Genomic DNA, 27,342 nt, shown 5'->3' with positions numbered 1-27,342 from the left:
TTAAGGGTTTTGATATTGTTAGTTTTTTTACCAATTAAATTATATGTTATCTTCTCATTGATTTTTTTAATTTTCAAATTATTTCTTAATTATTATTTTTTAAAATTTTAAAATTACAATTTCTTAAATTAAAACATATGATCAAAGATAACTTTAGAACACTAAACCCTAAAATATTTTTAGTTACTTTCAACACTTTTTATAAAAAAAAATATTTTGGAATTTAGGGCTTAAAAATTTCTTATTATTGTTTCTTAAGCATAGATTTTATAAAAAAAAAAAAAGTGTTGGAAAGTAACTAAAAAAAATTAGGATTCACACTTCTAAAGTTATCTTTAATCATATTTTTTAATTTAAAAAAATTATAATTTTAATTTTTTTTAAAAATAATCATGGACTAATATAAAAAAAATAATGAGATGATATATAATCTAATAGGTTAAAAAATTAACACTATCAAAAGCCCCCAAATTATTGGGAACAAAGAAACTCTCTAAAATCTATAAGTATATATCTATTAATTAACATATTTTTTTTATCATATTATTGGTATAGAGTATCCACCAATTTTATTGATGATTAATTTCCGTAAAAAAAATCTAACTAGTCATCAATCAATGACATGAAGGAGTTAAATCAGGAACAGAAAGACTTTCAAAGCAAAGGCATGAAGGCAGGATAAATTTTACTAAGTGAAAAGCAGAATTGCAGTTCAAGAGAAGTTCAAAGAATTTCTTTACTGAAAGAAGGGAATTGCTTTAATTTCCTCTTTCCCGGCTTGCTTTCTTGGCCCGGACAATTTCTCTTTACTTGCTCAGTCTCTTCTAACCTCTACCTAGAGCATCTTCGAATCTTGTTGAATTGGTCTAAAGCTACTGATTCAAATTCTGTTGCTAAACCTGAGCCTTCTGAAGAGTCCATGTACCTTTAGCCGGTGGAACTAGTTCTAACCTCTTCTTTCGCTTACTGCTTTAGAAATATCAAAATTAGACATTTCTTAAGGGACCAGTTCTAATACTACTCAGAACAACCTATTGTTATCCACTAACATGTAATATAAATAAATTTACACAAATCTTAGTACAAGTTAGCTGAAAATTTTATAAATCTCTCAGTTACTGTTAGTTGAAAAAAAAAGATTAAAAAAATCAGTGTGTAAGTATTTTTTTTTTAATCATGATATTGGTACGAAGTTTTTTCTTTCAACATAATGTATTCATACTTAATACCTAATCAAGATTAATTACTTAATTAAAAAACACATATTATTATCCCTTATATCAAACTTTGTTGGTTGTATAAGCATTTTATAATTGTGCATTCATTGATTCATAGGTATAGTAGTTAGGACCATGTGTACATTAATGACATACCTCATCACAAATTAAAATTTACCGTAACAAAAGAATTTAATTTAAATTAAATATAATTTTTGTTATCATAAATAAATGAATATAAATTATAAGTTATTTAATTATTGATTGCATAAATTTTATAATTTTTATATGTATTAATTTTCTTTTTTTCATATATTATATTTGACGTCCATTAATTATTGATTTTATATTTAGGTAATAATTAATTGATTATGTAATTATTAAATTAGTATTTAATTGGCTAACTATTTAATCAATCAATGTTGGATTAATTATGCTATTTAGTTGTTAACACACACTCAGTTTGTGAGGGAGGACATGTGTTTGATCCTGATAGAATACAATTTTAGGGAGGAATTAATGAAGATTTTAAGTATAATTAAGTCTCAAAACTATTGTTAGTATTATAGCCTGCCAATTGGAAAATCAAATGGCCTAATTACGGTGGTTGAAATAAAATAATTATGCTTTTTTCTCTTAAAAAATTATATATTTTTTTTAAAGTATGTAAGTCTTGATACCTTGATTGTATTAAATTGTAGATGATGCATACTTTCACATGATTTGGTATTAAAAATATTCAAATTTATACTAAAAGTCAAATTGATTAATATTTAAAATACCACATTGTTACTGTAATATTTATGTAAAATAAGTAATCAATTATACAATTAGGAAAATATAAATTATAGGTTAATCTACCTTTATATATCAGAATTAATTATATATTTGATCAAATTTCAATAAAATAATCTAAAATAAAAACAATATTATAGAGATTTTATTTTTCAAGTCTCATATTATGCATCACTATCTTGTTTTTCTTCTTCTTTTGTTTTATCAAATTATCAGTAATTAGGAAAAGAAAATTTAAACATTATTTATATAATTAAATATTATATTCTGATCTAAATATTACACAATACAATTAAATCTTTCAATTAGTTATATATTTTAAAATGATATGTATAGAAAACAATTACTAAAAATATAAGACAAAAATTCAACAAAACATATACTTAAACGATAAAAATGAACTAACATGTACGGTGAAACTCAATTTGCATCTCTTTATTATGGTTTATATAAATTAAAGTTAGTTTATTTTCTTTTCTTTTTGGAAGCATTTTTTTAAATTAAAAAGTAATAATTACAAATTACAATTTAAAAATATTTTTAATTTTTAATATCTCTTATTAAAATTATATATAACTCATATAAAAATGTGAATGTGTTATAAAGAGAATATTTTTAAAACACACATTTATATAAATTAAAATAATATAATACATGTGTGAATATATAAATTATATATAATAATATTCATAATTTTCTATTTAAATATATTAATATATTTTTATAAAATAAAGAATATATTAAAAATTATAATATTAATTTAATACGCTTACAAGTATAGATTATCATTTTATTCCACTAATTATATAAATTATATAGTGACTAGTGAGTGTAAAGTTTAATAAACGTAATGAGTTTTTTTTAAGAGATCCCGTATTAGAGGGTTGCTTCTAGAAAAAATAATATTAACAAGGTTCTGGCTAACACTTGTTATTAAAGAACTAAAAAAAATTTGTGTAAAAATTACAAGAAACTATATTATATTATGAACAACGAAATTTTATACAAGTTAATAAAATATTTTTAATTTAAGTTTTTAACTATAAAAATTAATCTTACTACTTTAAGTTTTCTAACTAGTACTTTTTAAGAGCATTAATTAACATTTAGTAACTATTAATAATGAGTACGGATCCTCTAAACTAGAATAATACAATATATTGGAAAGTACTAAAACTATTCTGTCTTAAAAAAATACATTTATATTGTAAAATGAATCTAACTGAGTTGATCTATAAGTTGACTCATAGGTTTAAATTTATAAATATTTGATTAAAACTAAATTAAATTTTATCAAAAATTTTAAAATTGTTTGATTTAATTTATTAATATTAGAATTTTAAGTATAGAGACTCTAAAATAAATACTTCTTAATCTTTTTGTTATTTGTTTCACACATTTTTTTTATATTTATTTTTTCTATCATACTTATAATATTAATTTATTATATTTTATTTATTTATTGTTATAAACTTAGTTATGTAAATTGAGTGGTAGCAAATTTTATTGTAAAAAATTAGTTTGTAAAATATAATTATAATTTAAATTATTATAATAAATCTCATCAAATAATATTATTTTAATTTGTATTAAATTATTTTAGAATATTATGTTAATAGTATTAAATGAATCAATTTATTATTTTCATATATTTGATAATATTGTATTAATTATATTAAATATTTAAATAAATCATGATATAAAATAATAATTTTTTAAAAAAAAGTCAAATTTAAATAAATAATTCATTAGTTGAAATTGAATCAAATAATGTTAAGTTTAAAAAAATTGGAAAAATCAAACCGAAATAAATCAAAACCGATCCGCCAAAAGCTCTGATTGTTAGCAGGTTCTCGTTTAAGCGATACGCAGGGACAGAAGCAGGTTATGATCTACAAGGGCAGTGGCCCCCCCCAACTAACATTAGTTTCTTACTTCCTTTACATTATTTTAATAATATCTATTGCTCTTATCCTTTTATATTAGTAGACTATGTTACTGGTTAAAGTATATTTTTTTAGTACCTCACCACCAAAGAACAAGAGACTATTGCCTATTAAGCTATCAATATGTTAATCTCCCAATTTTTATATATGGAATACTTTTAAAATAATAATTCTGAATTTGAATTCTATTATTTTCAGAGTAAATATATAGTTTTACCACATTAATTATATTCGTTAATTAATACTATACTCTCCTAGGACCCTTGTTTTTTTTTATAAATATTATTTATAATTGTCTCACTAACGCACATAAAATAATAAATTTTATCAATTAAAAATATATTAGTTGTATTTTAGAAGTATATGTTATATATGACACCAGTATTTTCAAGTACGTATTGCATTATTTTCTTTCTTCCTGTCCTTCCCTTTCCTTAAATTATCTTCTTTCAAATATCGTAATACTTTTTTTATCCTCAAAGGCAATATAGTTCAACAGTTTAAAAATGCACCAGTATTCTTTTTTCTTTTATTTAATTTTGTAAATTTTATTCAGAACAATAATTTTATACATTAGATGCAAAAACATATGTTGATTGCTATAATTTCTTTAATTGCTTATATTAATTATAATAATTAATTTTTCTCTTCTAAATTCCAACATAAAACCTTGTTTAAGAGATTCAGAATTAGTTTCAGTCCGATTAATGGCATATGTATGTTAAGTTTTAATATTTTTTTAATTTGAGAGATAAATTAATGCATATAAAATAGTTAATTTTAAATATTAATTATTCTTAATAAAGGTGTTAAATTTTTGTTCCCCTAACCAAAACTTTTAGTTCCATCCCTGCCTATACGTTGTTTCATTATGATAAAAAAATTGATATTTTAAAGTAAAAAATAAAAATAAATGAAATAAAATAATTACTGGATATTATAATAAATTTAGTATGATTAAGTCTATTGTACAAGTCTTGACAAATAATTTATTACTTTAACATGATTACCTCATTTCAACACTAGAGGATATGCACTCGTTAATAATAACCGTAGGGGAATTTGGGGAGTTTCATTAATTGTTCCTCAAAAGAATCAGTTCATCATTACGCAGATAAGCACTTTAATCACTACTATGAGATTCTAAAGTGATTAATAAACCTTTTGGAAAGAAAAATATTCTTCTGTTTTTTCTTTACATAATTATATTTTTACTTTTTAAAGTATTTCCTTTAGTCTTAAGTTATACACCTTGTAATAAATAAAGAATCAAATACTCCAACTTTTTTTTGGTTACTTTTTCATTTGATATTTTTATTTAATGAATAAAAAGAGATTATTATTGTGAAATTCCTAAAAGTGGATGGTAGGCACGCATGACTGAGTAATATAAGGAATAATTTTTATTTTTATTTTTCTACACGTGTGTTTTTGGTCATAGTCCATACTTATTCTAGTAAAGGAAGAAAAAAAAACTGTATTAGGTCAGTGCACCGACAACGATTGATTCCTATTTGCGCTGGAAAGTGGAAAATACATGTTCCAATTGTTAAATGAAGCGGTGGTCCTAGCAATGCATAATCTTTAAACAAAAATGTTTCATAAATACTCTATCGCTACAAGACATCTAAAGAGAAAAAAATATATATATTATAAAATTTATGATGGTATAAAAAAGAGATGAAAAAAAAATATAAGGTGTTAATGAGATGTTTAAAATAAGTAAATATTTATGTATCATTATCATCTTAAATTTTTTATTCAGATCTTTCCTCTCTCCATGACAGATAAACCATTTAGGGATAAAATATGGAATTAGCTAAAAGTTTGGACACTACAAAGAAAACAAGAGAAAAAAAAAAGAGTGCTAGGAAGTAGCAATAGTGGTAGAGCTTGACAAAAAAGAGGACCAAATGATTAATATTATAATGTGTAAATCATATGTATTAATTTTCATAATACTATAATTTTCTACTTACATGTTTTAGACATTTAGTAAAATTAGTTGGATTATTTATGTGATGCACATGTTTTTTTTAATAATTTATAGCATTAAATATATTTTTAGTCGTTTAAATTTGAATCATTTTCTTTTTAGAAGTTCAAATTGTTATTTTTTTAGTTTCAGGAATTTACAAAGAAATTTATAATTTATGATAATTTTTTACTGTGTTAATTTGACATTTTATTTTATATTTTAAAGTATATTTTTTTACGGTTGAAAATTACAAAAAACCATTAACTGTTTCAAAAATTGCTTTAATTATTTTTATTGATTTAATTTTGATAATTTTAAACTGCCAGAAGGTCATACTTTATTAAAATATAAAATAGAAATCAAATTCAAATGAATCTCTTATTTCCTTAAATTTTCCCTAATAAGAAATCTCTTGTTCTCTTTTTGATTCATACGTGTAAAAGGACTAAAAAAATGTTTTGTGCACTTTAGGAACGGAAAAAAAACAACTTCTAATTTGAAGACATAATTTTATAATTAATTCATAATTCAATATACACTAAAATTAATGTTATCAGTGATTTCATTAATTTAAAAATTATAAAAGAGATTTGATGCAAAGAAATTTTTAACATTTTTAGTATCAACGATGTTAACCTAAAATTAGTCAAAACAATTAATCACTCATTTTTTACTATTAAAAAAATCTCATTCTATATTACATATTTCAATTATGAAATTTATTGAATAGAATATTAAATACTGAAATGAAAGAAATAAAAAAACATGCATAAAACCCACAGGGAAATTGCTCTTCAGATAAATATTAAACCCAAAAAAAGTTGAGCGTTGAACTTCTACAAATATTACATCAGGTGCTTAAAAGAATAGGAAAACAAAAATCATCAAAACACATGGCAATATCAGTACAATATTCATCATGAATAGTGAGTAACATTACCATTCTTAGTATATGTTTGGGATTTCTTTGACTTGTACCCTCAACGGCTATAGCAGGCTGCCAATGTTGCAGATGTTGCTGAAGGAAACATTTGCAATGTAATTACAGGATTTTTATATTTACAGGAATCTCATTAGCCATGAAGGGAGCATTTCCAATGTAGCTGCAAGAATACAAAAGCAAAACTCTACATAAAATAAACAGTAACCGAAGTTTGAGTAAAAACTTTAAAATCGTTGATTAGTACCAGCAAATGATCTGTTGGAAGACTCGTCATAAAAATCCAAATTAAACATCAGATACATAGCTTATTTTTAAGTTAACATCATTGTTAGATGATTGAACTGCCAGTACAGTTTAGAACATAGAATCAAAACCACACCTTTAACTCTTTTAAGTGAATTATCTTTGAAAAACAAAGTTTTTTTATATATAAAAAAATATGAAAACCATACCTTTTTTAGGACCAAATGCCAGCACTGATACAAATGAAAGGACAAATTTTAATAAGATAAAATAACAAGAGAGATACAACAAACTTTTTTGAACAGAGTATCAAAACCATAAACATACATTTCGTATCTAAAATTTTAATTAGAAAAATCACAAAAACAATCAATGCCATACCTTTTCAGGAGTAAATAACAGAACTGTTAGAAATGAAAGGAGAAATTTTATTCACATAAAGGGAGAGTGAAAAGATAAAAAGAATAGGTTACACATATTTTTTCCCCACAAAATCAGTAAGAATCACACTTTTTGAATTTCACCCAAAAGACTATTTACCTCAAAGAGATTTAGTATAATTTTGAAAAAACGACAAATTTAAGATGTATTCTCAAAGTACTTATATCCACAGCGGTGACAATAGCTGCATGATTGGGTAATACGCCAATTTGTTCGCTATTAGTAGATAAAATAATTTCCTTCGGGAATTTTAATAATTAATATGTTTTTACATATAATTAAAATTCAATTTCTTGATGAATATCTTCATTTCTTGAAAACTTAAAAAGCTCCTCTAGTAAGTCCTGATCAATGAACCTAGAAAATCTTTCAAGTTGTATCTGATTCAATCTAGGTAGTGTAGGCATTCCTTCATTTTCATCCAAGGGTTTTTTATTTTCCCGTAAATTTTATCGAAAAATATTCCATAAGTAAAAATGGAAGAAACTTGTGAATAATGAGAGCGAAAAGGACCTTAAATCGGATATCCCTGAATCGGATTTTAATGAAAAGTTTAGTTGGTAATACTGTAATAGCCAGAGATGAAATCACAATCGGTTTTCCATCAAATTGAAGAAGGGTCGCAATCTCACCGTACATTGAATTTTAATGAAGGGTTGCACAGACTCACGAAGAAGTTTTTGAACCGTTTCTTTTTGTATGAAAAAGAAGGGGCGACAGTTTTTTGAAGATGGTAGAAGTCAAGGGTCATCTGATTTTAAGCGAAGCGTACTGCTGGTGAGATGAACCTTCAGGTTGAGCTAATTAACAGAGTGAGAATATGAAAGAAGAAGAAACATGAAGACATGATGTAATTTTTATTTTTTTAATGTGGAGAGAAAAATAAATGATCATGAATCTACCTGTATGCACTCCCAACTATTCAATGTCTGCATACCGAGAAATGAATTGGTTCACGGGGAAGGAATGTGGAGTTGAATGATCTCGAGTGTTTAATAAGAATTGTTATCAATATTGGTGAACAACATAATCCAGAATGAATGAATTCTTAATGAGGGCTGCCAAAGTTAATGTTCATCTGTTGCTGTTTAACAGAAAGGTCTTTAGGATTTGTGGTGCAATTTTGGGCGGAAAAACATCATTGAAGACTAAATAATATAACTTATTTGCTTTATTGATAAAAGATATATAATGTATAAACATTGCTATTAAATTAGTATAAGAGTTGATATTATTGAAAATAAAACTTACATAATAATACTAACATAAAATTATCTATAAAATAATGTATATATTGTAAAGCCAATGTGTTTGCGTGTGTACTAATAAAATTGTCTATAAAATTATGAGATGTAAAAAAAAAAATATTATCAAACAATGAAAAATATTGGTAAGTATATATGAATTTTAAGATAATCATCATAAAAATTAATAAATTTATCATATTAATAATGATGTAATATATATATATATATATATATATATATATATATATATATATATATAAACACTCATTAAAATTTAAGTTTTATTATTCAATAAATTTTTAATTAGATCGGACTTTTAATATATATTGAATTTTTATCTAGGTTCGGTATATATGAGGATGTATAAAGATACTTTAAGAGTGATTTTATTTAAAAGATTTTTTTTTGAGATTTAATGATTGAAATTAGTGACTCATTATAATTATTAGATTTTAAAAAAATCAATGATAATAATAAATTTAAAATTACTTGATCGAAATAACTTAATCATTCCTTCGTCTCTATGTATATAATTATATATACAAGGGAGGCCTATGTCTTACAGAGAAATAAAACCCCGCAAAGTTCATACAACCTACAGGTGGATAATTAAGAAAAAAGACTATTCTTACATTCCAACTCTTTTGGTTAATACCCTGTCCGAACAACACTCTCCCTCAGCCCAAGCATGTTGTCCAAGTACTGTTAACATTTCCGGAAGCCAATTTTGTGGAGCAGACAAAAAGAGTTGTTGAATAGGATGAGGAAGGGGAGTGATTGAGTGTATAACTGATTTAGGTTTGAAGGAGGCAAAAGATTTAGTGGTAAAAACACCTTCTGTTAGAAAGAAAAAGATGTTTCAAAGTAAGGAGAGAAGATAATAGAGAAAAGGAAATAAATGAGAAGCATCAAACCAAGGAAACGAACTCATCTTTTGAATTAGGTTAATTTATCTAGCTTTTTCTCTTTTAAATAAAACTAGTGCATGTTAATATATATTCAAATGGAACATGAGGATTAGCAGCTTACATCAGATTATGAAGATATCTAATGTAGGTTCAATTTTTTAAAGGTTGGAAGTGTTAGCCTATATATATATAGTAGCTTCAGTTGGTTGGTTGGTTCTTGACATATTTTTTAGCAGAGTAATAAGCTAGCTAGTGACAAGCAATATATGGTACTATTAACTATCAAAATTCAAAATGCTAAAACAGACCTACTAACTTCCACTTCCCCAAACTGCAACTCAAACCATATCATTCTGGTTCAACAGACTCATGAAACAGAATAAAGCATTCTCTATTTCATATATAACCATAGACCTATCCCCACACCGCCCCCAACACTACCAGTCAATATACGTCCAACACTTACATGCACTGTCATGTAAATGCAGCCTAGCTTTACGCATTTTGCTATCACCTCATGGAAGACCTCTTCACTTCGACACGATTCATGTTTAAAATATAGAACACGGGAACATCTCATACACACACAAATAGAATGATTATGATTAAATAAAATATGAATAACATATAACAAAATATCTAAATTGATAGTATATTTATTTTTTAAAATTAATCTTTTATATTTTTCAAGTGTATTAGTTATATAAAGCTAATAACTTAAATATTCAAATCAACAAAAAATAAATTTTAAATTAAACACCTTATAAGGAGTATCAGACAAACATCGAACAAGTGCCTAAATATGTTATGTTGGAAACATATTTGATATGACAACATTTTATCTATACTTCACAGAAGAAAACATGACATTAAAAAAAACATGTGCCCAGTAATCTCCATGTCAGAGTGGCACCCAACACAAATACATTCCTGGTGACAAAATTTCTCTCTTAAACAAATTAACCTTTGTTGAGTTCAAGTGTGTAGGGGATGACTTAAGTTGTCAACAACCTTTCAAGGAATACCATCCTAAATAGTTTCCACACAAAAGTGTGTGAAAATTATTGGCCAGACTTTTTACATGGGTTGTACTCATAATAAGTCGTTTTTTTACATTGATTATAATCATAATGGATATAGAAAATCAAAATCAGCCATGTCTCTTACACATATTTTCAAACTGCACCGTTTTCATAAATAACTTTTTATTTTTACCTAGCTACTTCCGTAAAAAAGTCCCATTTCCGTTTCCCTCATCTCCGCAAAGTTTGGGTCCTCAATCTGCACAAACACCCCTTTGTCTGCTTCACAAACTCCTCTCACAAAATTAGATTCCGAAAAGTAATTTTCAAAAAAGTTAACACTTCTAGATATTACATTATGAGAAGAGGAGGATAATTTTGGAATAAATAAATAAAAGAGGAGTTAGAAACAAGATGTGATGACTTAATGTTTTAGAATTTCTCTTTGAAATGGCATTGTTAAATCCAAATTAAATTGATACAAAAAATTAAATTAAAACTTTATGACAATAAAAACAAAATTTTATGCCTCAATAATAATAATAAAATATAAATATTTTATAATTAGTCTATAGTTTAATAAAATAATATTAATGATTACAAAATCATTATGAGAGGAATTATTAATTGAATGTGACATCCTAATCCCAAGGTTGAGGCATACGTCGCGGCGACTTGATGTTTTGAAACTTCTTGGCAATATTGAACCAAGTTAAATTCATACAAAAAAATTCAGAAATTTAATAAGCATAAAAAATAATAACAAAATTTAAAAAAAAAACAAATATTTTCTAAAAAAATTCTATAAAAGAATTATGTAACTCTGATGTGCATTGCACTTGGGAATAGTAGGAGCAAGACACCACTCCTGTCAAGCTAAAAAAAATTAATCTCGTATTTTTTATAATAATAATTTTAATCTTCATCCAAACAAAAGAATTATCCATAAAACAAATATACATTAAAAAAAAACTTTTCCATAGTTTTTTTAAAATTATTTTTGGGTTAGATATTTTAAAAGTTATAAACAATTTGCTTAATTAATTAGGATAACCATCTTATGGTAAACATTGTAGGGTGCTAACACATTTCGATTTCCTATGCGTTAACTTTCAAACCGAAATTTTGGTTCTGAAGATGTTTTTAAGAGTTTTTTTAATATTTTTCATAAAATAATTATTGGTGGAAACCATGGTTTTAAATTGTGATATGCAACAGCAATTGCGGTTGCAGTAGTGCCCACTATTGTATCGACTCGCAATTGCAGTGTGAATTTCAATCACATGAAATGCCACAAAGGATATGCAATGCAGCCACGATGGAACCACATTGCTGCCGCAACGAAACCTTAACATCGTTCTATTCTACCTTTTTTGTCTAAAAATCATAGAGATCCATATTTCAATCTTTTATTCTAACTTGTAAGTATCAATGGTAGTACTGCGAATAACAGATCTTTTTTTTAATCTTCATAGTTATATGAGCTTTTTAATCCAATTCATTAAGCCCACAAACATAATAAATTAACAGATCTTTTTTTTAATCTTCATAGTTATATGAGTTTTTTAATCCAATTCATTAAGCCCACAAACATAATAAATTTTATCCACAAAGTATCTGTTTAACTATTTCCGTTCAATGTGTAAATATTATTAATTTATTATGTTAAGATTTTCTTTAATTAATTTGTTGTGTTTAAAATATTAGTATATTTTAGTAAAACAAATTTTAGCTTAAAAATGAAATCAATATTTTTTTGTTCTAATTTTATATATTTTTTACAATTTTAAAATATGAAAATAATTATTTTAAATTACATTTTGGGCTTGTGAATTTTTGTGGGACCTTAACAAAAAAATATTAATTTATTTCACAAATCAAACTTATCCGGTCCGTCTAAAACATGAGTTCTGTAAGTTAGTATTGTCTACGAGTATATTCACTCCTAAATGGTAGAATGAGTATGGAATGAGATGTTGGAAGATAACAGATCTTAAAATGAATAAAAGTTATGCTATTTGAGAAATGAAAGATATACTAATCATTAGAATAATTGTTAAAAAAAATACATTGAGTTAATCTTCAGCCGTTCTACCTATATATGTGTCTTCTTTCTTTTTGTGTTTCCTATCTTCAGGCTCAATCAATGAATAAACATCCATTAGGACGTATGAATTTGATCCATATACACAATAATTGCCTTTCTCTAAAGCATTGCATTTTTTTTTCTTTAAAGTGAAGTCAATCGTGAACACGATTTGTTTGAGAGGTGGAGGGCTTAAAAAATTACAAACATTGGAAAAAGATGTCTTTAGGAAAGTTCAGTTTATAAATGTGTTATCTTTGTGCAAGACTTTCAAAAGTGTAGTCATCTCGTGTGTATGGAATTAGATGCTCTTCTGTTAGTGGAACTCTTCATGTTTGAGAGACCCACAAAAACTTGTGTTTTTCTCTCTCATTCTAAACAGTTTTGAAGAGAAAACGATTTCTGTAGCTAGATGTCAACTGTTGATTGATCTGACAATGGAGAGATTAACTCAGATAGTTGTTGAATTTATCAAAAAGCCCGAGTTTATCACCAAGCTAGTAATACTATAGACACGGTACGGGAATTGGCAAGATACAGAGATTCACCAGAAGTATACATATCTTCAAAATTGAAATAATTAAAAATATTTAACTAATTCCTACTCATCCTTTTGAAAAGAAAACACACAAAGAAAAAAACTTAAGAACAAATATTTTAAATCACACAGTTATGAGTGGATCGATATCTAAAGTTCTATCTTTATTAGATCTTTCTTTATAGTCTTCTTTGTTAATTTCTATTTTACCAATATGTGTCTCGTTTAGACCTGACTTCAGACGAGTAACACAACAACCCTTTTCCAAAGCAGTGCATGTTTTTCTCCAAAGCAATTTGAAATATGAAAAAGGAGCTTTGTTGGTGAAACAGGAGAGTATGAATTCTCATCTCATTATTTATTACTATTTTTTATTGAAATAGTTTTCATTTAAAATCCAAACAATCTTTTCATGAGCTTTGCTCCCATCCAATCGAGGGAACGCCGTATCACAGTTAATTATTCTTTTTTTCTTATAAAGACAACGAAACAAATTTTATTTTCTGTACTATTTAGTAGGACAATGAAAAATCAAATTATCATTGTATATCTTCCTTTTTCACTTTTATTTTTTTAAAAAAAAACTCAATTATAATACAGTTGCTAGACATATGAGATGTTTTCAATTATTTCATAAAATATATTTTAAATAATCAAATTTAAAAAGTAAAATAGATTTTAGTACAATTTTTGTAATTTTAACTTTCTTTAATTAGGATGGATGTTTAATTTTTGAAAACTAGAAGTAATCTCTAATAAGCAGTGATGTTTAACTTTCTTCTTTAAAATGTTTATTTATAGTGTGAGGAATGACTCCTAAAAACCCATTGATTAAACACCAATGAATTGTTTTTCACAATTTCAAGAGTCACCTCACTTGGAAAATATCACGCACATCATCTATTACAAACTTTCAGTTCTCAACTTTTTATAACATAAATTCCCTCACTTGAATTAATATTTATAAATATAGAGAGATTTTCCCAGCACAACGTTAAAGTGAGTCAAGTGGGCCTTGGATAAGGTATCTTTACTTTTAGGAAACCTTGTTCATAAATCTTTTCTGGCTTGGTGCTAGACTTTGAAAAGTGTAATCATGTCACAGGGTGCCCCATTCGTGACAATTGATTATTCCTTTAAAAGCGTGTCCTAGCTCCAATTTATGTCCTCACCACAATACACCATTCACTTGCAAGAATCTGCAGCCTCTGATTGTACTCTTGAAGCCCAAAAATCCTGTACTAAAGTGTATCATGGTATCCATCAAGATTCTAGCCTGCTGGCAGATTCTTTTGGTCTTTCTAATACACCCTTCACCCCAAGTTGCTTGTTTTTCCAAAATGGTTTCTTTGGCCTCTGCTGCCACCACAGTTACTGCAGCTTCGGACAGTGAAGCAAATGCATTGTTAAAGTGGAAATACAGCCTTGACAAGCCAAGCCAAGATCTCTTGTCAACATGGAAAGGTTCTAGTCCATGCAAAAAATGGCAAGGAATTCAGTGCGATAAATCCAACTCTGTCTCCAGAATAACTCTTGCAGATTATGAACTGAAAGGTACACTTCAAACCTTCAACTTCTCCGCTTTCCCTAACCTCCTCAGCCTAAATATATTCAACAACTCCTTTTATGGGACCATTCCACCACAAATTGGTAACATGTCCAAAGTAAATATTTTGAATCTTTCTACAAATCATTTCCGTGGTTCTATCCCTCAAGAAATGGGGAGACTAAGGAGTTTACATAAGCTTGATCTTTCCATATGTCTATTAAGTGGAGCTATTCCTAATACCATAACAAACTTGTCCAACTTGGAATATCTAGATTTCGGTAGCAACAATTTTTCTAGCCACATTCCTCCAGAGATTGGAAAGTTGAACAAGTTGGAGTATCTAGGCTTTGGGGATAGTCACCTTATCGGTTCCATTCCTCAAGAAATTGGAATGTTGACAAATCTTCAATTTATTGATTTGTCAAGAAACTCTATCTCTGGTACTATACCTGAAACAATAGGTAACATGAGTAACTTAAATATACTTTACCTTTGCAATAACTCCCTTCTATCTGGGCCAATCCCATCCTCCTTATGGAACATGTCTAACTTGACCGACCTCTACCTTTTTAACAATACACTTTCTGGATCAATCCCTCCTTCCGTAGAAAACTTGATCAATTTAGAGTATCTTCAACTTGATGGCAACCACCTTTCTGGATCCATTCCTTCCACCATTGGAAACTTGACAAATCTCATCGAGTTGTATTTAGGACTCAACAATCTTTCTGGATCAATTCCTCCCTCTATAGGGAACTTGATCAATTTGGATGTCCTTAGTCTCCAAGGAAACAATCTTTCAGGAACTATTCCTGCCACAATTGGAAATATGAAAATGCTCACCGTTTTAGAATTGACCACCAACAAACTTCATGGCAGCATTCCACAAGGCTTGAATAACATTACCAACTGGTTTTCCTTCTTAATAGCTGAGAATGATTTCACAGGCCATTTACCACCTCAAATTTGCTCTGCTGGGTATCTAATCTATTTAAATGCTGATCACAACCATTTCACGGGTCCAGTGCCAAGAAGCCTAAAGAATTGCCCGAGTATTCTTAAAATCAGGCTGGATGGCAACCAATTGGAAGGAGATATAGCACAAGATTTTGGTGTATATCCAAATTTGGATTACATTGATTTGAGCGACAACAAGCTATACGGCCAAATTTCACCAAACTGGGGGAAGTGCCACAATCTTAATACATTGAAGATATCCAACAATAATATTTCTGGTGGTATACCAATAGAACTTGTTGAGGCAACCAAGCTAGGTGTCCTTCACCTTTCTTCTAACCACTTGAATGGAAAACTTCCAAAGGAATTAGGGAATATGAAATCATTAATTCAACTCAAGATTAGCAACAACAATATTTCTGGAAACATTCCTACAGAAATTGGATCACTGCAAAATCTTGAAGAATTGGATCTTGGAGATAATCAGCTGAGTGGCACAATACCGATAGAAGTTGTGAAATTACCCAAGTTATGGTATTTGAATTTGAGCAATAATAGAATAAATGGAAGCATTCCCTTTGAGTTTCACCAATTTCAGCCTCTTGAATCTCTTGATCTTAGCGGGAATTTGTTGAGTGGAACAATACCAAGACCACTTGGAGACTTGAAGAAACTGCGCTTGTTGAATCTCTCTCGCAATAATCTTTCTGGAAGTATTCCCTCCAGTTTTGATGGCATGTCAGGTTTAACTTCGGTGAACATATCATACAACCAGTTAGAAGGGCCACTTCCTAAAAATCAAGCCTTTCTTAAGGCTCCAATTGAGTCGTTGAAAAATAACAAGGACTTGTGTGGCAACGTCACTGGCTTGATGCTTTGCCCAACCAACCGCAATCAAAAGAGGCACAAGGGCATTCTATTGGTTTTATTTATTATCCTGGGTGCTCTTACACTAGTATTGTGTGGGGTGGGAGTTTCAATGTACATTCTTTGTTTGAAAGGTAGCAAGAAAGCAACCCGTGCTAAAGAATCAGAAAAGGCACTGTCTGAAGAAGTGTTTTCCATATGGAGTCATGATGGAAAAGTTATGTTTGAAAATATCATTGAAGCTACCGATAACTTCAATGACAAATACCTCATTGGAGTTGGAGGGCAAGGGAGTGTTTACAAGGCTGAGTTGTCTTCAGATCAGGTTTATGCGGTGAAGAAGCTTCATGTGGAAGCAGATGGAGAGCAGCACAATCTTAAAGCTTTTGAAAATGAAATTCAAGCTTTGACCGAAATCAGGCACCGTAACATTATAAAGCTCTGTGGATATTGCAAACATACACGGTTCTCATTTTTGGTTTATAAGTTCTTAGAAGGGGGTAGCTTGGATCAAATACTAAGCAATGACACAAAAGCAGCTGCATTTGACTGGGAAAAGAGGGTGAATGTTGTTAAAGGTGTGGCCAATGCTTTATCCTATATGCATCATGATTGCTCACCTCCAATTATTCATCGAGACATATCAAGCAAGAATATTCTTTTGGATTCACAATATGAAGCCCATGTCTCTGATTTTGGGACAGCTAAGATTCTCAAGCCTGATTCACACACTTGGACCACGTTTGCAGTCACCTATGGGTACGCAGCTCCAGGTTAGTACCCTTCATCTCATTCTTACCCTCTTAGAAATATAGATAGAAATTATCACATATTTTGCAATTAATTTACACCAGGTTTTTTTATTTAAATTTTGCTTAAACATTGTTTACATGTAGAGGAATCAGACTAACCCCTAAGCAAGAATTAGTATGCAAAATTGAAGTAAAAAGTGACGTGCCAATACAAAATCCATTTAGAAAGTACAAGTCAGTGAACTCATAGCTTATACAAAAGGCTAAACACCGGTTTGTGTATAACTTCAAAATTTTCTTTTATTGTAGAGCTTGCCCAGACTACGGAAGTGACAGAGAAATGTGATGTATTCAGTTTTGGAGTTCTTTGTCTAGAAATCATCATGGGGAAGCATCCAGGAGATCTCATGTCTTCATTGTTATCTTCATCTTCAGCAACAATAACTTATAATTTGTTACTAATTGATGTGCTAGACCAAAGGCCTCCTCAACCTCTAAACTCAATTGTTGGGGATGTCATTTTGGTTGCAAGCTTGGCATTTTCTTGCATAAGTGAAAATCCAAGTTCTCGCCCAACCATGGATCAAGTGTCTAAAAAGCTTATGATGGGGAAACCACCTTTAGCAGACCAGTTCCCTATGATTAGACTTGGACAACTCCTCTAAAGCACTGAACTACTGAAATATTTTGTTTTTCTCTCTGTAAACCGTGTATCCTTTATCTTATGCTGTAAGCTTGTATGTATTGTCACTGTAATATATCCTCATGTACAAGTTACTTGAGCAGCTAGCTAGGTTTTGTGGTTCAAATGTTAGTGGGATTGGGACTCTGATGTGGGGAATAATCCTTAGTGGAGTCTGATCATGCATATGTTCAAGTTATTGGTTTGAATAAAAGTAAAGTAAGAATGATTGACTTTTTGATTAGTACCAAAAGAAAAAGAAAAACACTATTCTATCGATTAATTTAATTAGTAGTTTTTGGTCACTAGATAATTGATTTAGGAAATCTTTTGCTTTTAGATTCCACGCGGACTTCAGTGAGTCAATCTCTCTCTATTTGCGTACACACACACAAACTAAAAATTCCGAAATCCATAATAAAATCTACTAATAAATTTGCGGAGAATAGGTCCAACAAATAGGTTGTTGAGAATGCTCAAAACCTTCATCCAATTTACCTGTGACAAATAAATAATCTTTAGTTCCGTCTCACATTGAACACCTATAAAAGGTTTCCTTGAAGGCAACATTGAATCTAATTATAAATGTCTTATAAAGTATACAGCTATACATATTCACATTAACAAATGCTTGGCATACCATATTGCAATACAAGCAAATTACTTATACAGGACAAAACTAAAAAAAGAAAAAAAAGGCTAAAATTCAAACATTGGTCATATTTGCTAACAATTTTCTCGATTTAAAATATGTTTTCCTTTATTCAATTATAGGGAGGGGACCAGACATTGGAAAGTAAGCTCTCAACTCTCGAGTGTGCAATATATTTTTCCATTTATTCTATTTTACTGAACAATCACAAAAATAAAATAAAATGTAAAAGCTACTTAACGGATGTCAACTCAAGTATGCATAGCGAATACACAGTAACAAAAAGAAAGGATCAATGTTTGTTCATCTTCATGGAAGAACAACAATAATCCCTCTAATCGTCTAAGAAGAAACAAACAGAATATCAGTATATACGTATTTTTAAATTAATACATTTTTTTATCTCAGTCAAAAAGAATACATTTTTTATAAGCCGAGTTATTCATATATAAATGAGATAATTGTGCTATTGATGTATCAATTTAGATTATATATAGATAGGGGTGAGAATAGGCTAGGTCAGGCTTTAAAAGGCCTGAACCTAGCCTACGATGAATTTTTGAGGTCTGAGTCTGGCCTATAGTCTATCAAAGACTTTTATTTTGATTTGGTCGGACCTTTTTAAAAGCCTAACCTGACTTGATAGCCTTTTTAAAAGTCTCATTCCTGTTAAATCTTTAATATTTCTTTGCTCTGGAGTAGGAACGTAATAGAAAAGTTAATGAAAAAGAAAACATTAACAATAGGAATGGAAAATGGAGCAGTAATGTGTAATCAAATTCTGCTAGTTTAAAAAAAATTAATTATACCCAAAAAATAATATAAGTATAAATTGGTGTCCAAAAAATAATATAAATAAATATACATATATATAAGCTAGCCTATCAGACTTATAAGACTTTCTAACAAGCCTAAACCTGATTTATTTAATTTAATAGGCTTTTAAAAAAGCCTAAGCCTAACCTTTTAATTAAATAGGTCAGTTCAGGTCAGGCTTTATGTAGATCAGGTCGTAGATACCTATAGGCTGACTTGACCTATTCTCACCCCTATATATAGAGAGACGCTTTAATTGTTTGTATCACTATATAGAAATCTGTTAAAAGCTAATTTAGCATGTATTTTTGGAATTATATATATACATATATAATTAATTTCAAATTAATTAAAAAATTTAGATGATATTATTTAATTTTTTTAATTTCAAGTAAAAGATAAGATTATTTTTAAAATATCATTCATTGAAACTTGTTATACATCATGAATAAAAATGAATCATTAAAAATAGAATTACAATTAATTGAAAGGTGTTTTAAAAATAATAACATTAAATAAGATAAAATTAGTTAGATTTATTTATATTTAAGTATAATTTATAATATCATTGTTTACTTATATATGAGTTTAGATGATAGTTGATGGGAATCTTTAAAATAAATTAAGAGCTAATTTAGGATGTAAATTATATAAATTTTTATTACATGAGTTTAATTTTTATGTATTATCATTGTAAGAATTTTACACTATAAAGAAAACAGAAATTATAGTTAGCAAGAATCTTTTGTATATAATTTAATATTAATATAACATGTCAATGAAAGGCGAAATTCTATTAATTTCTTTATTGTGATATGATTTATAGGGAGCATATGAAATTCCATCAATTTGGTGCTTTCTATTTCTTATTATAGGTGATTTCTCTTGTTTTGTTTGCATTTATATATATATATATATATATATATATATATATATATATATATACTTATAAGGGAAGTGTCATCATAACAAGAAATTCGATTTTTAAGCATCGGCCAAAAATGCTAAATTAATTTTAGTGTTGGTTATGTGTACGCTACCTTATATCTAATGCTACAAAGCTCAAAGCCAAATTGGAAGTAGGAAGAAAAAAATTTGGTTAACACTATGTTTAGCTTCTAAATGAAGGACGTTAAACAAACACAACCCTAATCAAGCTGGATATAATCATTATAAATCATAAAACTCTTTATTTTAATATTCAACACAATTACATATTCTAGGAACGAACAATATTTATTTTTACTTTAAAATATTATAAAATCACTTTTACTAAGAAATTGTATAAAATAATTTTATAAATGAATATTTTGTTAAATTAAATTCATATTCTATGTTTAATGATTTCATAGCCAACTTTTTATGGATCCTATACGAGGGAAGTTCTCTTCTCATCTTAGATATCAACATCCTGACCATGACCTTGCCTCCTCTTAAGTAATGAATATATTGCCTCATTACGATCACTTGTTGAGGGAGGGTGACGTGTGGCGTTGGAGGTTGACATAGCGTAGGACTTGGAACAACAAATGTGGGAGTTTATTGGAGGAATGTCACCAAAAAATTAAAGTATGTGGTAAGAGATGTATATGACATGTTGCTGGGTGATGATGGAGCATTGGATTCTCCAGATTTTTGCACAAAGATGTGGCAAGTCAAGGCTCCTTCGAAAGTGAAGGGAATTTGAGTAAGAGGAATATTTTGCAGATTTGAATTGTGAGTTCCGTGGATTGGTACCTGAAACGGCCTCACATTTGACGTTTCGTTGTCCCTTTGCAATGGAGGTCTGGCGCTGATGTTATGGAGGACAGGCTAGGGTGTTACCTGCACATTCTGATAAAATGATTGAGAATAAATATGTATGCTGAAGATCCAATTTATTATTTTAAGTAAAAAATTATTTATTATTTTTTTATCATATTTATTATTTTATTAACTTGTTAATTTTTTAAAATTAGAAATATGTTATTATGATAGAGATTATGATAATAAAAAATAAGTATTTTATAATTTTAATCTGAATTATTCTTGATCGTAAGATTATTGTGAATAGAACATCAATAATTTGAAAAGATCAATATATATGTAATGGTCTTTATTGAATAAAGATTAATAAATCTCATTTATTAAATTACATACATAGATGATGTATGATATATATATGGATGTCATCATTGAAATGACTCAATCTAAAATTTAGAAATAGTTAATATTACATTGATATGTCACTAGGAAGTTCTCAAGAAGAAATATAATAATTTTCTTTGACTTGAGATTATGATAGTAATTAACAAGTTATTTATTATATTTTAACTTCGGACACCTAATGCCTTCATGCGCTAGCTCAATGAATATTTTATATGATTCAATGCTTGTAGAATTAATGATTAATCAACGAGTAATTCATCAATTCTAGGTAATGAATTTGAGCTCTACGATAGAATTAAGATCATAGTGAGAGCAATTCAATGAAAGAATCTTATTAGAGTTTGACAATAATATTATACTCTAAAGTTATGTCTGAGTTATAAATGATAGAAAGAAATATTATATTATTCTTGTATTGGTTCTTGAAAAAAAATATCACTTCATGTTATTGAGATTTAAGTGTTGTGAGATGCCTACCTTAATTGGTAAATTAATTATGATTAATTTACTATTGGTTTAGTATTGAACCTACAAAATCACGCAAACGAGTGTTTTTATCTTTACACAAGAAAATAATTTATTTGATAATTAAATTATAGAATTTAATTTAATCAAATAAATATTTTAGTTAAATATTATTATATTCTTTGCTAGCACAAAAATATAATTAATATATAAGAAAGGAATATTATTTTATAATGGTGAAAGTTGTTCATAAAACAAGAATAATATTCAATTGCTATGTATGAGGGATGAGAATAATTATTGTAATTAATCATGTGATTAATTATGAATTATTTTTATCTAACTTCTTAAAATAAAATAAAATATATGAGATAATATTTATTTTTCATAAAGATAAAAAGATATCAAATTATTTTAAATATTTTCTCTTTAGGTCCAAATTCATATCTCTTTAACATTATAAATAAAAGAGGCGCGCATTAAACAAAAACTAGAAAAGTTAAAATCTAGTTTTAGACCTAAAAAGTAATAAGAGAATTTGTTCTTTAGGCTTCCACTCATTTGAGAGTTGATACCAAACATTAGTATCCGCACAGTAGAGTCCTCATGATATTGAAAAAAATTATTACTTCAAGAACATCGAATGCAAAACGCTGCAAGTGTGAACCCTTGTATGTAAATATCAAAAACAAAGGTAATGTCAAGGGAAAAGACTCTACTATGGCATGGTGGTCGATGTGGTTAGCTATGATTTGGGCCTTGTGGCTGCATAGAAATGCAATTGTCTTCACGGATGAGCTGCGTGATGTAGACACGGTCTTTGACAACGCAAAACTTAGAGCATGGCAGTGGCTAGCTACGAGATATGGGGAATGGGTTTGAAGCTTCATTATATCTATGGAATGTACCGGAATGATCTAGTGAAGGAGATTAAGAAAAAGAGACTGCAGAGGTTGGTAGTAGGATGGTGCGTGAGACAACAATGACGCGAACAGCATGCATATTGAAGGCATGGAAAATTGGTTGTTAATTTGATGCTATGTTATATTGTAATTAATAGGAGATATGTATCTAACCTTGGAGGATAAACCCGCTTGTATTTTGGCTTTCTGGGAGATCATATCTTATGGTCTTTCTTAAGCTCTTATATATATAATTATCTTGGCAGTTCAGTAAAAAAACGATCACTTGTTGAGACTACTAGGGAATTCCGAAGGAGGGCCATGGCCCCCTCTTCTGGTTAAACCTTCTCACGTGTTCCTTATGTCTTGCTGCTGTGATTGCTTCTTTGGTCACTTGTTGAGATCATTCATGAATTCCAAAGGAAAGCATGCAATTGGCCCCCTCTTCGATCTTGTTAGACAGTCCTGTTTAATTTGCTGCGGCGTGTCACACAATCATAACTTCACATCGTTTAGTCAATTCTAGCTAATTTTTTTATCGTAGTTATAGTTGAATGAGTTGTTCAGTAAGTATATATTTTTGCAATTTTGATTAACTGATTGTGTCAATGTCTTAAATCCTTAACAACATCTGAATCCATTATTGCCTTTACTTATCAATTGTGTGTTAGGTAGCTTAATTGATAAACAAAAGCGGTTTGGGTAATTCTATGCTAGTACATTAAGTATCAATTAGTTGTGGAGAAGGATCGATAGTTCTTTTGGGATGTGGTTTTTTATCGGCATACATTAATGGTTAATATTGTTAATTTTGGGATGCATTTAATACACACTAAAGTACGGACAACTACAATAACATCAAGAACAAACAAATAATGTTTGAGTTAATGGCCAATTTTTTATCATGTGCTTTGTCTGGTGAACGATGTACAACACAAAGAAAAATGGAAATTTATTGTAATATATCCTCTTTAATATTATTTATTTTAATACAATTGATATTATTATTATATATTATAAATTCATATATAATATAATATAATGTAATATAACATAATATAAATGTTGCTTAATTACTACAATATATGGATTTGAAGGAATCATAAACATTGAAATGGGTATAGCCTTCCCCAAGGGGACCAAAGAGGAGGGAGAGGAGAAGGATCCAAAGAAGAGTTCAGTTTTTCTCCATTATCCGGGGAGGATTTATTTCCTCCAAAGTGTGGGAGAATAGGGAAATATTATTGTCTGTTGAGTATTAGTATTCGGGATAAAGAATTATTTCATAGTTTCTCAAGTAACAAAAAATTGAGTTTTTCTGTTGACCATTCATATTTGACATTGTTTTGTCCCAAGATTCTTTCTAAACCTAATGTAAAATAGTTATATTTGTAATGTTGTTCAGTACCACACTCTTAAGCAAATCACACGGATCATTAATTAGTTTACAAGGTGGTGAGGCTTAATGGTATTTACTATGTGCAACTCATGAAGCTTGGCAACGATTTAGCTTTACCACATTTTTTATATTATTTACTTGATTCTGACGGTTTAAAATTACCACAAAACAAATTTTAAACTTTAAATTAAAAATTAAATCTAGCAATAAAAAATTACCACATATTGCAAATCCATAATTCTTAATTTGTTTGGCACACACTGTGAAAAGAGATTAAAAAGAACAATTTTTAAATTTAAGGACTAAATAAATAAATTTAAATTTAGAGGAGAAAAAATTAAAATGATCCAAATTTAAAAGATTAAAACTATATTTAACCCTAACAAATAGCAATCATTTCAAAAAGTTAAGTTTCACTTTAATATAGATGGGAGCATGTAGGGCAACTCGGGATCATGTGGTGTTACTACAAGCCTCAAAGTCGAGCTAGCTACTAGCTATCCTTAATTACTGAAGTGATAGACATTTTATATAGTTATCTAGATAACTAGTTTCTTACTAATTTTGTAAATGTTTTGATTCTTAGTTTGGATGAGTCTTGATACTTTTGTGTAATTATCTAGATAATTTAGTTACTTAAATGTTTTGATACTTAATTTGGATTAGTTTTGATACTTGTATTGATATATTCTATAAAACAAACTTGATATGCATCATCATATTATTGATGTTGTATTATTGATAAATAGATAATTATTTATTATTGTAAATGTTTTGAAACTTTGTTTAGATGATTCTTGGTAATTTTTTAATAAATTTTATAAAACGAAGTTATTGTTAGTCAATTTGTATTAATAAATACAATGTATACTTTACTTGTTTATTACATAAAAAATTTATTAAAAAATAATAAAACAAATGTTGCATGAGATAACAAATCTGTCACTGAATTTACGCTATTAAATTAATTAACACCGGACACTAAATCAAATGGTAGGATCATTCGTTGAAATAGTCATCAATTATCAGTTGTTGAGGTCCAATCACTGAAACAGTCGTTGCTATTCAGTCATTGTAATAGTTGCTGTTCCCAGTTGCTGAAATAGCCACTGCTATTCAGTCACTGAAACAGTCACTAAGGACAATTAGTAGAAGATCAATCACTGAACCATGCGCAATAGAAGAGCGAATAAGGTTATAGCGACTCAAATGTTAGTCGCTGATCTATATAGCAACTGATTTGTCAGAAACTATTCACCTATTTTCTTGTAGTGCCATCATCTGTGATTGTAACTCAAAGATGATCATGGACATGATTTAAACAGACACCAATCCTCTTCATCACCACACACCAACATTTCACCTTATCCAGAATTTGGTGATGCATGATTGGACAGTTATGTTCATGCACACATTGAGTGAGGAAAATTCTTGCGGGGAGTGGTTAATTAGTCAAATATGGGTATTTTAAGAAATGAAAGACCAATTCATTCTATCAATAATTGGATCTAGTGTATCATAAGAAATTTATTTTTTCTATTGATTCTTCCGGATTGAGTACAAAATATTCACATTAAAAAATAATGATTAATTTTTGTTAGAAACCTTAAATACTCATAAAATAAGTCTTTTTTCTTTCATTTCATATTTAAATTAAAATTCAAACTCTAAATTACTTATTTAAAACAGATAAACAACAAACAGTTTCCTTTCGAGTTAAACCAATGTTGATTTTTTCTCACATACCTACTTCTTCTCCTGTTTCTTTAAAAGGAAAAAACCTGCAGCAAAGCAAACCAGGGTCCACGGGTCTTGGAAGAGGAAAAAGAAAAAGGTACGAACTACGGAAGAAATTAAAGGGCAATTAATAGGGACAATTAATTTTATTTTAGACTAGGTCCCACGATTTTTTTTATTGTAGGTCCCATGATTTTTATTCTCTCATATTAATTAGGGTAAGATTTTGACGTTAAACCTTGAGTTGTATTTATTTTATTTTTCTTCTCTTATTTTTTAAGAGGATTTTTCTGCTCTTTTCATTACTGCTATTATTGAAATTTGATTTCACATAGTTATTTTTCTAGTTAGGTTCCCACACACAGGATAAATTATTAGATAGTTCCAAATTATTATATTGTTTATGGTTGACCTAGCCAATCTTTATGTAAGATATATTCAAGTTTAATTTTTTAATTTACTAGAAGAAAAAAAATAGTAATACTCAATTATACATGCCGTCAAGATTAATTGAGAGTACATTAGTCCACATGCTGACATGCACCACTTATAAATTCTACAGGAGTGTTTGAGTTCTTGATATTTGGTATTCTCCTGTATCCTCATGTCCAAACATTTGCCTCTTATGTAATTTAAAGATGTTTTCTAACGGCTTTTGGGTTCCATAAGATCAAAACAGTTGCCATATAGTTAAGAAACAAGATTTCTTTCACCGGAAAATATATTATGAAAATTAAATTTGTTTCCTTTCTATCCTTGTTTAATTTTTACATTGTTACATGGTGTTTAAACAGTATTGACCTTGATCTGTGTTGGTAGTTGAGATTGAAAATCAACAACTTGCGTGAGAGTCCAGCGATGAGGAATAAGTAGTTGTACGTGAGTCCAACCTACCACTGTACTATTGATGGAGGAATGGTTGTTGAAGTGAGTAAAACCTCGTCAGTGAATTTAAATGCATGGACCATAAACTGCATCTAAATTATAATCTTTTACTCTATTCATCTATAAATAGTGTAATGTTAAACGATCAAATCCGTCACAGCCAGCAT

The 27,342-nt window shown here is 28.5% G+C and overlaps 1 protein-coding gene across 1 annotated transcript; it reads left to right on the top strand.

Annotated features, from left to right (window-relative positions):
* Positions 1-14,465: 14,465 nt before the first annotated feature.
* Positions 14,466-18,412, top strand: LOC114396511 (MDIS1-interacting receptor like kinase 2-like). The gene is made up of 2 exons (XM_028358525.1): positions 14,466-17,510; positions 17,799-18,412. Exons 1-2 carry the CDS (start codon positions 14,618-14,620, stop codon positions 18,152-18,154), a joined length of 3,249 nt encoding a protein of 1,082 aa, XP_028214326.1. The 5' UTR covers positions 14,466-14,617; the 3' UTR covers positions 18,155-18,412.
* The last annotated feature ends 8,930 nt before the right edge of the window (positions 18,413-27,342 follow it).

The sequence above is a fragment of the Glycine soja genome, chromosome 18 (genome assembly GCF_004193775.1).
Source record: "Glycine soja cultivar W05 chromosome 18, ASM419377v2, whole genome shotgun sequence".
In the NCBI taxonomy this organism is placed as follows: Eukaryota; Viridiplantae; Streptophyta; class Magnoliopsida; order Fabales; family Fabaceae; genus Glycine; species Glycine soja.
Note: the sequence above shows the minus strand (reverse complement) of the source record. Positions and strands in the feature narration are given on the sequence as shown.

Bases quoted from the DNA above. Each gene is read 5' to 3' on its own strand.
- LOC114396511 (XM_028358525.1), top strand. From the start codon at position 14,618: ATGGTATCCATCAAGATTCTAGCCTGCTGGCAGATTCTTTTGGTCTTT. The intron at 17,511-17,798 runs GTTAGTACCCTT...CTTTTATTGTAG, and splicing joins CTATGGGTACGCAGCTCCAG to AGCTTGCCCAGACTACGGAA.